This window comes from Talpa europaea (assembly GCF_964194135.1).
Source record: "Talpa europaea genome assembly, chromosome: 2".
Taxonomy (NCBI): Eukaryota; Metazoa; Chordata; class Mammalia; order Eulipotyphla; family Talpidae; genus Talpa; species Talpa europaea.
The window spans coordinates 96,782,076-96,794,496 of record NC_140068.1 but is presented as its reverse complement, the minus strand read 5'-3'; the positions used below and the strand labels follow the sequence as shown (position 1 = coordinate 96,794,496).

General features: G+C 58.4%; 1 protein-coding gene across 1 annotated transcript in view; it reads left to right on the top strand.

Moving 5' to 3' along the window:
- The window catches only part of ITPR3 (inositol 1,4,5-trisphosphate receptor type 3), a gene marked incomplete at both ends in the record, with an annotated part of 64,983 nt that overhangs the window by 46,747 nt on the left and 5,815 nt on the right, over positions 1-12,421 (top strand). Inside the window, 22 exons of the mRNA XM_084228004.1 lie at positions 1,007-1,129; positions 1,213-1,413; positions 2,674-2,925; positions 3,197-3,322; positions 3,467-3,592; positions 5,068-5,188; positions 5,678-5,868; positions 6,375-6,523; positions 6,700-6,808; positions 6,923-7,013; positions 7,132-7,301; positions 8,354-8,528; positions 8,711-8,895; positions 9,123-9,323; positions 9,468-9,578; positions 9,807-9,902; positions 10,017-10,118; positions 10,201-10,287; positions 10,854-10,964; positions 11,072-11,264; positions 11,462-11,587; positions 11,974-12,146. Coding sequence (XP_084084130.1) covers positions 1,007-1,129; positions 1,213-1,413; positions 2,674-2,925; positions 3,197-3,322; positions 3,467-3,592; positions 5,068-5,188; positions 5,678-5,868; positions 6,375-6,523; positions 6,700-6,808; positions 6,923-7,013; positions 7,132-7,301; positions 8,354-8,528; positions 8,711-8,895; positions 9,123-9,323; positions 9,468-9,578; positions 9,807-9,902; positions 10,017-10,118; positions 10,201-10,287; positions 10,854-10,964; positions 11,072-11,264; positions 11,462-11,587; positions 11,974-12,146 — 3,219 coding nt within the window. The remainder of the gene's footprint in view (positions 1-1,006; positions 1,130-1,212; positions 1,414-2,673; positions 2,926-3,196; positions 3,323-3,466; positions 3,593-5,067; positions 5,189-5,677; positions 5,869-6,374; positions 6,524-6,699; positions 6,809-6,922; positions 7,014-7,131; positions 7,302-8,353; positions 8,529-8,710; positions 8,896-9,122; positions 9,324-9,467; positions 9,579-9,806; positions 9,903-10,016; positions 10,119-10,200; positions 10,288-10,853; positions 10,965-11,071; positions 11,265-11,461; positions 11,588-11,973; positions 12,147-12,421) is intronic.

The window sequence follows — 12,421 nt, the reverse complement described above, 5'->3', positions numbered from 1 at the left end:
TCACCCTGAACCCTGAAATAATAGTAACCCCTAAAGCTGATCTAACCCAGCTTCACCCTGACATTTGACCCTGGCTTGTCCCCACCTTGACCCCTGAATTCAATCTTAGTATCTTCTCACTCCTCATCCTGACCTATTATGATTTGATTTGACCCTAGCTTCACCCTGATTCTTGACCTTGACCCTAACTTCTGTCTCCTTCTCTGGCCTAATCCTGATAATCTCAGCTTCATTTTAACCTTTGACCCTCAGCCTCCTTACCTCAGTCTATGGTGACCCTAGTCTGACCCCAGCTTCATGACCTGTGATGTCAGCTCTGGCCTCATCTTGGCCCCTGGCCTCATTCTGACTCTTACCCAGAGGTCCCCAGGCCCACTGTGGCTCCTGACTCCAAACTTATCCTCCCTCCTCTCAACCTTTCACTCTGTGCCCCTCACCTTGACTGATCTTGATCTTAACTCACCCTGCCTCTTTTTTTTTTTTTTTTAAAGATTTATGTATTTATTTATTTATACAAGCACTGGGTACAGTCAGAAGCGCGGGAGGGTGAGAGAATTCACCAGAGCCAGAGCGGGGAGCAGAGCAGGCAGAAGGACCGAAGTACGCTGCTGAGGGGAGCAGCGGGCGGCAGGAGAGGTCTGCGCGCCATGCGGGACCCTCCTCCGATGGCCGGGGAGCAGCCGGGGATCGAACCGGCGTTGCAGAGGCTGCAGGCAGCTTCGCAACCCAGCGCTCAACCGCTGCGCCACCGGGGAGGCCCTCACCCTGCCTCTTGATCCTGTCCCCTAACCCTGACCCTTGCTGCCTCCAGCTTCACCTCAACCTTTGATCCTCACCCCCTCACACTTTTTCATTTCCTGACCTGGAAGCCCAGCTTCCACCATGAACCTGTCCCCCTTGCGGTCCCTAGTGCCACACCCTGACCTACCCATGCCTGTCGGGGTGCAGGTTGCAGACCCACCTTCCCTCCTGTGTGGACCCAGCTCTTTCTCCCCTGTCTGTGCAGAGCGACGCCAAGATGCTAGAGATCCTGCGTTACACACACCAGTTCCTGCAGAAGTTCTGCGCAGGGAATCCTGGCAACCAGGCCCTGCTGCACAAGCACCTGCACCTCTTCCTCACGCCGGGGGTGAGGGCGTGGGCTGGGGCACCTGGTGGGGAGGGTGGGCAGGGCCTTGGTCCCCTTTCTGACTGCCACGGCGCCCACCGCAGCTCCTGGAGGCCGAGACCATGCAGCACATCTTCCTGAACAACTACCAGCTGTGCTCCGAGATCAGCGAGCCGGTGCTGCAGCACTTTGTGCACCTGCTGGCCACCCACGGGCGCCACGTGCAGTACCTGGACTTCCTGCACACTGTCATCAAGGCCGAGGGCAAATATGTCAAGAAGTGCCAGGACATGATCATGACTGAGGTGAGGGCAGGGCTGTGGGGACACGTGGGGACTGGGGTGGCGGGGTGGAGTTGGAGAAGCTGGACAGCTGGTGACAGAAGGAATGGGGTGCTGGGCTGTGGAGGGGGTGCGCAGGAAGAGCCACGGTTACAGAAGTGAGTCTGGTGGAACCTAGGTATGGGCCTAATGGAACTCAGGCCAGTGCCTGTAGAACTTGGGTACCTGATAGAACTCAGACCTGAAAAAACTCAAGCACTCATTCATTCATCAGTCATTTATTATCATTAATTTAAAAATGATGCTGCTGCGTGCCAAGGACCACTCATACATGGGGAGTCAGTCCCATGTAATCTCTGGGGCCAGGGTGGGGGGCAGAGTCAGGAACCAGGTGCTGTGGACTCGTTGCTGGGCCCCAGCCTGGCACATAGTAGGTACTCAGTAAACACCTGTAACTGAAGGCACAGAGGATGAAGAGCTGAGTCTTAGTCTGGGACAGATGTGGTCTCTTCTCACATTGTGGGGCGCAGGAGGGAGAAGGAACAAACATTCAAGTGAGATGAGAGACTCCTTGTACTGGAACTGCTGTCAATGCTAGGTGGTGTTGTTATTATATTCATGTGATAACATAATTGCTGACACCAGAGGGATGCAGCGTGTGCTCCCGGAGGGTTTAAATGAACAAGTTGTGGGAGCACAGGGGAGGAGGGGTGAGGGGGATTAGAAAGGACCTTTTGGAGGAGCTGCCTGTGAGATGAGCCCACGTGGGACAGTTTTTCCTAGAGGGACTTTCTGACTCCAGAGCTCAGTGTTCTTGATGGCAGAGGGCCTGAGACATCAGCCTAAGACCCCAAGGGCCAGGGAGCCCCAAAAACTCAGGCAGAGGAGGGTTTTCTTTTTTTTTTAAGATTTATTTATTTATGCATACAAGAGCTGGGGTACAGTCTAGAGATGTGAGGGGTGAGAGTATTCACCAGAGACAGAGTGGGGAACAGAACAGGCAGAAGAACTGAAATACACCGCTGAGGGGAGCAGCGCGCGAGACAGGAGAGGTCTGCTGCTCTATGTGGGTTGCTCCCTGGCCGGCTGGGGATCGAACTCGTGCTGCAGAGGATTGCTTCATAGTGCAGTGCTTAACCCCTTGCGCCACCAGTGAGGCCCCAGAGGAGAGTTTTCTTGAATGTCCTGCACAGGCTGGGGTCAGTCTCAGTCTCCCTGGTGAGCATGGGAGGAAGGGGGACCAGGCCGCTGGACTGAGACCCGACGCCTGCCTCTCGTTTGCAGTTGACCAATGCAGGCGACGATGTTGTCGTGTTCTACAATGACAAGGCCTCACTGGCCCACCTTCTGGACATGATGAAGGCCGCCCGGGATGGTGTGGAGGACCACAGCCCCCTCATGTACCACATCTCCCTGGTGGACCTGTTGGCTGCCTGTGCCGAGGGCAAGAACGTCTACACTGAGATCAAGTGCACCTCCCTGCTGCCCCTGGAGGATGTGGTGTCTGTGGTCACACATGAGGACTGCATCACAGAGGTGGGGCCTGGGAAGGTGGCAGGAGAGAGTTGGGGAGGCTGGGGAGGAGAAGAGCTGGTGGAGCCAGGCCGAGGCAGCCATTCAGCCTGCATGGTGGACGGGAAGAGGGAGGAAAAGGAAAATGGGGAGGTAGACAGGAGCTGGGAGGTGCAGGACATGGTGCAAGCAGGGGAGCAGCGGGGAGGTCAGGGAGGAGTTGGTGAAATGCAGCGAAGGCAAACCTGGGCGTGCAGCCCTGCTCATGCCCCTGACCTCCCACCCGGCTGCCCAGGTGAAGATAGCCTACGTGAACTTCGTGAACCACTGCTACGTAGACACGGAGGTGGAGATGAAGGAGATCTACACCAGCAACCACATCTGGACACTCTTTGAGAACTTCACCCTGGACATGGCTCGGGTTCGTCCCTGTGGGAGTGCAGGACTGTGGACTGTGGGGTGCAGTGGACTGTGGGGTCAGGTTGTGGCAGGGGCCCAGGGGGGCTTCTAGAGGTGGGAGTGGCCCTGGGTACTGGACCCCCAGCATCCCTCTCTTCTACCCCAGGTCTGCAGTAAGCGGGAGAAGCGTGTGGCGGACCCCACCCTGGAGAAGTACGTGCTGACTGTCGTGCTGGACACCATCAACGCCTTCTTTAGCTCCCCCTTCTCTGAGAACAGCACCTCCCTGCAGGTGAGCTTCTCCTGCCCTGGCAGCTTTTGGGTAGGGAAGAGGGAAAATCAGAATCTAGAGTCCTTGGAGTGCATAAAGTATAGCAGAAGGACACACAAGTGCGTGTTATTCCTGCCATGTAGCAAATGACCTGACATTTGGTAGTTTGAAACAGCAAACATTGGGCCTCCCCAGTGGCGCAGCAGTTGAGCGCTGGGTTGCGAAGCTGCCCGCAGCCTCTGCAGCGCCGGTTTGATCCCCTGCTGCTCCCCGGCCGCTGGGCGAGGGTCCCACATGGCGCGCAGACCTCTCCTGCCGCCCGCTGCTCCCCTCAGCAGTGTACTTCGGTCCTTCTGCCTGCTCTGCTCCCTGCTCTGGCTCTGGTGAATTCTCTCTCCCTCCCGCGCTTCTGACTGTACCCAGTGCTTGTATAAATAAATGAATAGATCTTAAAAAAAAAAAAAAAAAGAATAAAGCTAATTGTTTAAAAAAAAAAAACAGCAAACATTATCTGACAGTTTCTGTGGTCAGAAATTACAGTGGGGACTGTACCATATAGAACATATAGGTCTGGTGGATCTGGGTGGTAGGGGGAGGCCGGGCCACGCTGACTCACCAGTGACAAGGTAGGTGGGCACACTCACTGCGGTGGACCGGAGCGCCAGAGCTAAATGAGGCAGACAGCCTCCGAGAGCCTTCCTCATCTATCTGAGCAGAAAAGCCCCAGGCTGGTGAATGAAGTTTCAGTTGACTGACGGGAAGTGTCATGACCCCTCCGTCAATTCCTAGATTCCCAGACTTGAGCCAGCTTACAGCCTTGAGCCTCTTGAATGAAAGGGAGCCAGGATCCCCGAGGAGACAGCCTGCTAGCCTAATTAAATCTTAAAGAAACCCTGGGAGGATACCCAAGAAACTGATAATAGGGGCTACCTACAGGTAGAGAAACTGGGAGTGACATGGGGCTAGTGCTTCTGAGAGCATGAAAGAGTTGTGTCCACTCTTCCAGAAGGCTGGGTTTATTTTGACATGTGTTTTGGTCCTGGGATGCCTTTGGGACTCTGGGACTCAGGTAATTTGTATCAGCTTTCCCTACCTCTCATCAGCCCCAGGGCAGAGTGTGAGAGAATGGAGGTGATAGGGTCAAGGGTGGGGAAGACTTGTCAAAGTATGCCCTTTTATAGCCTTCTGGGTTTTGAATCATGTAAATATATCTTCACATTAATTTTTCAAAGAAATTTCTAAAGGAAGAAAAGGGTCAGCAATAGGGCTATAAGCCCTAGGCCTGAACCTTAGGTTTCCCTGTACAGTTGGGCAGGTTGTGCACTGCTAAAAGGGAAGCTGTTATTTTTTTCCAAATGGGCACAAAAGCAATTGAAAGTTATTGGAGGGTCTGTCCCTTCACCCATGCAGTATCAGTGGGCCCTGGTTCCTGGGCCAGGGGCTGTCCAGGTTTGGGGTGGGCCAGGCTACAGCCGCGGGTGTGTTATCTCTTGCAGACGCACCAGACGATCGTAGTGCAGCTGTTGCAGTCCACCACACGGCTGCTTGAGTGTCCGTGGCTGCAGCAGCAGCACAAGGGCACTGTGGAGGCCTGCATCCGGACCCTCGCCATGGTGGGTGAGTGTGCCAGGGACGCTGGCTAGCTCCCACCACCTCTCCCCTCCCTCCACCAGAGGGATGCCTGCCCCACAATAAACATATTACCCCTAAGCTTGCCCATCATCTGCTCCATCCCCAGTTGGCTCTCAGTAAATCCTTCTTGGTGTCAAACTGGCATCATGACAATTGAGAGAAGCTATTTTCTCTGAGTCAGTTCTGGGAGGAGGGTGCTGGGTGACATTCCCCAACCAGAGTTTCTTGTGTTTTTCAAATGGTCTTAGGCAGGAGGGAGCCCTGTAGATTGCTAGGGAGAAGTGGAGAGGGGAGAAAGAAGGTGGGAGAGAGGTGCGGGGGAGTCAGGCTGGAATCAAAGAGGTAGAAAATTACTCTTTTTACCCAAAAAAGGGGGCAAGGGAGCCTTAGCCTAAGTAGGGTCAGAGTTCATTTGCCTGCACTCGAGACCCTCCATCTAGCAGCGCAGCAGCCCTCCTACCTTTCCCCCCACAGCCAAGGGTCGGGCCATCTCGCTGCCCATGGACCTGGATGCCCACATCAGCTTGCTGCTCAGCAGTGGCATCAGTTGTGTAGCTGCCGCCCAGCGGAATGCTTCCAACTACAAGGCCACCACGCGGGCCTTCCCTCGCGTCACCCCCACTGCCAACCAGTGGGACTACAAGAACATCATCGAGAAGCTGCAGGTGGGTGTGGGGAGCTGCTTCAGAAGAGCATGTTCTTGGGAACTGCACCTTCCTGTGCTGCCCGCTCTCCGCAGGGGCTGTGGAGGGCAGGCCCGGGCGGGGACTGAGGAACATCATCCAGGGGCTGCCAGGAGAACCCAGTGGCCTGCCAGTAGGGCTGGCACTCACGAAGGGAGTCAAATGCTCCTCATGCCTGACAGCACTTCCAGTTTGTGCAGCGCTCCTTTGTCTACCTTTGGCCTATAGAAGGGGTCCAGTGGGTTATGGTCTTCATGCGTCAGAGGACTGAGGCCCAGAGAGGGCAGGGGGTTTGCCCAAGGTCACACAGAGCTAGAGGAGGGCCTGGGAGAGGAGCCAGGGCTCTGGGCTTCCAGCCAGGAGCTCAGAGCAGACAGAAGTCCTGCCTTGACCAGGGCAGTTCTGTGGGTCCAGGGCCCCACAGACAGGCACTGGACAACCTGGGCAGCCTGCGCCTTGCCTGGCAGTGACTGTCCTGTCCACCCCAGGACATCATCACAGCTCTGGAGGAGCGGCTGAAGCCCCTGGTGCAGGCCGAGCTGTCTGTGCTGGTGGATGTCCTGCACTGGCCTGAGCTGCTCTTCTTGGAGGGCAGTGAGGCCTACCAGCGCTGCGAGAGTGGGGGCTTCCTGTCCAAGTGAGTGGATGCAGGGCTGGGGTGCAAGGGTGGCAGGGGTGCAGCGGCCTGGGACAGAGAAGGGCCCATTGGGTCAGAGGGCCAATAGATAGTGCTCCTGCCTGGGACGGGGCTGGGAGAGGTTAGAGGGAGGCTGGGGGGCTGCCCTGAGCCTGCCCTCCCTCCCCACCCTCCAGGCTGATCCAACATACCAAGGACCTCATGGAGTCAGAAGAGAAGCTGTGTGTCAAGGTGCTGCGGACCCTGCAGCAAATGCTGCTCAAGAAGACCAAGTATGGGGACCGGGTGAGTGCTCAGGCAGGCCCATACCAGGTGGCCTGGCCAGGAGGGTCCAGGACCATCAGGCCAATCTGTAAGTGGTAAAATGTGTCACTGTGGATTTCGTTCCTGTCCCCCCAGGGCAACCAGCTGCGCAAGATGCTGCTACAAAACTACCTCCAGAATCGGAAGTCCAGCTCGAGGGGGGACCTTCCAGACCCCATGGGCACTGGTCAGTGTTGCCTTCCCCTTGCCTTGCCTTCAGGTGTCCCCTTTCACCCAGGCCTTGGGCCCTCCCTTCTGCTCTCCCAGCCCTACTAGCTCCCCTCAAGTGAGTTCCCCCACTCCAGGCCTGGACCAAGACTGGTCTGCAATCGCAGCCACCCAGTGCCGCCTGGACAAAGAGGGGGCCACCAAGCTGGTGTGTGACCTCATTACCAGCACCAAGAATGAGAAGATCTTCCAGGAGAGCATCGGCCTAGCCATCCGCCTGCTGGACGGAGGCAACACCGAGATCCAGGTGAGGAGAGGCTGTGGGGCTTGGTGCTCACCTCCTTCGGGTGGGTGTTTCCTGCTCAGGACAGGGGGCACAGTGGCTAAGTCCTGAGGAGGTGGGGCATGGCCACAGGCCTGGGTGCTGGTCACCCCCTTTTCTCCAGCCGGGCCTGAGCGTGTCTCCCCACCATCCTGCCCCCTACTATGATGACCACTCATTCCTGCCCCCAGTGTCTGCTCAGACCGCCTTCCTCTTCCACTTCCTCCTCAGTCTTTACAGCCCAACTAAAGACCTGCTTTTTCCAAAAAGCCCTGTCTGATGCTTTGTTTTCATCCATTCGCTCGTTTAGTCTTTCAGTAGGCCCAAGCTGAGAGCTTTCTGTGTACCTGGCAGTGTTCTAGGCACTAAGGATTCAGCAGTGAATTAGAAAGGCAAAACCTATGTTCTCTTGGTACTTACATTCAGTGGAGACGACAGCCTGTAAATGTAATCGCTGTGTAATATGGAGAGCATGTCGGACGGTAATTCAGGCGAGGGGCTTAGGGAGCACTGGGGCAGGGAGGTCTTAGAGTGATCAGGAACACTTTGATGAGGATCTGGAGGTGAGCAGTGGACTGGGGGGCCGGTCACACAGCAGAGCAGGAAGTCAGTGCAGAGGCCATGGAGGGGAAGTGGCCGATGAGGCTGGCGGGCGAGCGGTTGACCTGGGTTCAGAGAGGTAGCAGCTTGGGCACCAGGCAGCATGGCTTTTCCTCTGGGGAGATGGAGCCACCACAGGGTGTCCAGCAGAGGAGGGACAGACTTAGGCTTCAAAGGGATCCCTCTGGCTGCTAACGCAAGGCCAAGGCAGACAAAGGAGGAGGTTAGGAGGTGGTGCAGGACTTGGACCTCAGTTACAGCAGTTACAGGCCCTTCGAGTGCTCCCCACCCCGGCCCTCATCACAGGGCACAGGGGTATCATCTCCCCCAGCCTCATTCCGGTTTGGGTGTTCCTGGGGCCCTCTGAGGTCTTACCAAGGGTTGCTTAGAGCTACACCCAGTGCTGAGGCTGCCCCCATCTCACTGTCCACCCCCAGAAATCCTTCTACAACCTGATGACGAGCGACAAGAAGTCAGAACGATTCTTCAAGGTGCTGCATGACCGCATGAAGCGGGCCCAGCAGGAGACCAAGTCCACGGTGGCCGTCAACATGAGCGACCTGGGCAGCCAGCCACACGAGGACCGGGAACCAGCAGACCCCTCCGCCAAAGGTCAGGGTAGGGTGTGGATATAGGAACACAGAAGTCGCTGGGCAGGCCAGAGGGTGCAGGGTGAGGGGGATAAGGGTGCAGGCAAGATGCGCAGGCGGGGGACTAGTGGTGTGGGAACACAGGGTAAGGGTGAGGTTCTGGCTGCCCCCAGCGGCCTCAGCCTGACAGGCCTCACCCCGTAGGCCGCGTGGCCTCCTTCTCCATGCCCGGGTCCTCGTCCCGCTATTCACTGAGCCCCAGCCTGCGCCGGGGGCATGAGGTGGGCGAGCGCGTGCAGAGCAACGAGATGGGCATGGCCGTGCTCATTATGCAGCCCATCCTGCGCTTCCTGCAGCTGCTGTGCGAGAACCACAACCGGGACCTGCAGGTGAGCCCCTCGTCGCACACCTGCCCCCTCCCCTGTGATCCGGCCAGCTTGTCGTGCCCACCCCTGCTTCCGGCTGTGATGGATGCCCTCTGCCCCTCATCTGGCCTGGGGACCACTGTTCTCTGCTGCCAGCCCCCTGCCCCCACACACGCAGCAGCTGCTTCTCAGTGGGCTTCCGCTTCCCGCTCCCCCTGAGCCCTGCGGCTCACACCCTCTGCGCTCCACAGAACTTCTTGCGCTGTCAGAACAACAAAACCAACTACAACCTGGTGTGCGAGACCCTGCAGTTCCTGGACATCATGTGCGGCAGCACCACCGGAGGCCTGGGGCTGCTGGGGCTCTACATCAATGAGGACAACGTGGGCCTTGTCATCCAGACCCTGGAGACCCTCACCGAGTACTGTCAGGGCCCCTGCCATGAGAACCAGGTGGGCGGTGTGGCAGCGTGAGCAGCAGCGGTGGCGGCTTGGGTGGGTGGGTGGAGCAGGCTGGGCAGGGGAGAGGCTGAGCCTCTGGAGCCATCATGATTCTGAGGGGCCTGGACCTCCATATCCCCCATCGCTTCCTGCCAGACCTGCATTGTGACCCACGAGTCCAACGGCATAGACATCATCACTGCGCTGATTCTCAACGACATCAGTCCCCTGTGCAAGTACCGGATGGATCTGGTGCTGCAACTTAAGGTGGGGCCTGGGGGTGGCCCACGTGGGTGTGCATGGGGTGCCTGTGACATGTGTGTCGAGTGTGCATGCTGGGGTGTGTGACATTAGCATTGTGTGTGTACAGTGTGTGCTCACGTGTATAAGCACGTGACGATGCGTGCGGGTTGCCTGTGTGTGATGTGCACACTTGTGTGTACACGTGAGTGTGTGAGCAGGCGTGCTGGACGTCCTGCCTCCCTCCTCCCCCAGGACAATGCCTCGAAGCTGCTCCTGGCTCTGATGGAGAGCAGGCATGACAGTGAAAATGCTGAGCGAATCCTCATCAGCCTGCGGCCCCAGGAGCTGGTGAGGCTGGGTTACCAGGAAGGCGGGACGGTGCTACTGGGTAGAGTGTGTGGGCCTAGAGATTGGGTCCCGATGCCCCAGGAAAAGGGCATTCGAGCCAGTACTGCCCACCAGGTGGACGTCATCAAGAAGGCCTACCTGCAGGAGGAGGAGCGGGAGAACTCGGAGGTGAGCCCACGCGAAGTGGGCCACAACATCTACATCCTGGCACTGCAGGTCCGGCCCCACGCCCAGGCCCCGCCCCTAGAGGTCAGGTCCACCAGAGACCACGCCCCATGACCACGCCCCCTCTGCTCAGCTCTCCAGGCACAACAAACAGCTGCAGCACCTGCTGAAGCCAGTGAAGCGCATCCAAGAGGAAGAGGCTGAGGGCATCTCTTCCATGGTGGGGACCCTAACTTGGTTGGGGTTTAGGGGCGTGGCTAGCGGGAGTTGGATGTGCTGTTAACTAGGAATTGAGGGAGGGGTTCTGACTCCTGGGGTGGAGATGAACGCTGAGACACCGGGAGTCCGGGATGTGTCCTCGCCTCCGGGTGAGGCTCCTGCACAAGGCCGTGGACCTGATAAAGAGCTAGGCTCTGCGAGCTCGGCTAGAACTGGGGAGGGGGTCTCAACACTATTCCCTTTGGGTGGAATCCCACCTTGCCACGTGAGATGAAACCCAGACTTTAAGGTGGGAGCAAGGCCTGGCAGGCCCAGGGCCGGCCTGGAAGCCTGGAGCCTAGAGCAGGACCTAGTTGACATCTGGGCAGGACTGACAGACACTGACTGTCCTATAGATTGTCTGGATGTGGCACTCCTGCTCCTCCCTCCCCCTTGGGGCTCCTCAGTTGGCCTGCACTCGGTCTTGGCTGGGTGTGGGGGGAGCTCACAGGGTGTAGTTCAGAGTTGGGCTCAGGACTAGCGGTGGGGGGCTGCCAGGCCTGACCTCAGCACCCTCCCCACCCCCAGCTCAGCCTCAACAACAAGCAGCTGTCCCAGATGCTCAAGTCTTCTGCGCCGGCCCAAGAGGAGGAGGAGGACCCCTTGGCTTACTACGAGAACCACACGTCCCAGATCGAGGTGAGCCTGAGGGCAGGGTGCTGAGGGGGTGAACGCCGCCACGGGGCATGGTACGCGTGTGACCTCTGTGTGTGACCTCTGCGTGTGACCACTGCATGTGCACCCAGATCGTGCGGCAGGACCGCAGCATGGAGCAGATCGTGTTCCCAGTGCCTGGCATCTGCGAGTTCCTGACAGAGGAGACCAAACACCGGCTCTTCACCACCACCGAGCAGGATGAGCAGGGCAGCAAAGTGAGCGACTTCTTCGACCAGTCCTCCTTCCTGCACAACGAGATGGAGTGGCAGCGCAAGCTCCGCAGTGAGGACCCCTTGGGCCGGGGGGCCGGCTGGGACCGCCCACTGATGCCACCCCCCAAACCCCAGCAGGCCTCCAGCCTCCCTCTCCTCCTGAAGGGGTGCCTGAAGCTGTGTGGGCAGTGAGGGCCCAGGTGGGGTGCGCAGATGGTGTGAGCCAGGCGCCCCCCCTTACTCCAGCCTGCCACACCCCTCCCCCAGGCATGCCGCTGATCTACTGGTTCTCCCGCCGCATGACGCTGTGGGGCAGCATCTCCTTCAATCTGGCAGTTGTCATCAACATCATCATCGCCTTTTTCTATCCCTATGTAGAGGGCGCATCCACTGGTGAGGACACGGGCCCTGGGAGTCCACCCCGCCCCTTCCCTGGGTTTCGGGTCAGCCAGGCTCTGAGGGGCACAGATGCAGAGTGGAGAGAAACCCCTGCATTGCCCCCTGGGTTCTGCACCTTGGCGTGGAGAGAAACGGAGTGGTCCCGCGGGACGGATAGCGTCCCTGGTCCCTGCAGACAGCGCCTGTGTGTGTGCACCCGAGCCAGAGACCAGCTGGGGTGGCAGCAGCTGCGGGGCCTCCCGCGCCAGGTTTAGAGGTACAGGTGTGTTAGGGTGGGGGCCAAGCCAGGTGATCAGGAACTTAATAGCGAAGGGATGGGGTGTGTTGGGGCTGCGGTGGGCTTGAACAAGTGGCGCTCATGCCGTCTCCCCGGCTCCCAGGCGTGCTGGGCTCCCCGCTCATCTCACTGCTCTTCTGGATCCTCATCTGCTTCTCCATCGCGGCCCTGTTCACCAAGCGCTACAGTATCCGCCCCCTCATTTTGGCGCTCATCCTGCGCTCCATCTACTACCTGGGCATTGGGCCCACGCTCAACATCCTGGGTGCCCTCAACGTGAGTGCCAGAGCGAGCCCCACGCCCAGCCACCCCTTGCTCATCCCACAGACACTCCTGGCTCTGGCCTGCTGCCTCCCAGCAGTCATTGCTCTGGCCCGTCCCCCTCATCCCTGTGTTGGGATCCCAAGCTCATTATAGACCCTCAGTCAGGACTACTCTGTCTCCTCCGGCTCCCTGGGCACCTGGGGCGCTGGCATTCAGAGCCAGCCATCCATCCAGGGGTCACTGTGGAACACCAGTTCAGGCTGCTGAAGCACTGGTTAGTTGTGCGC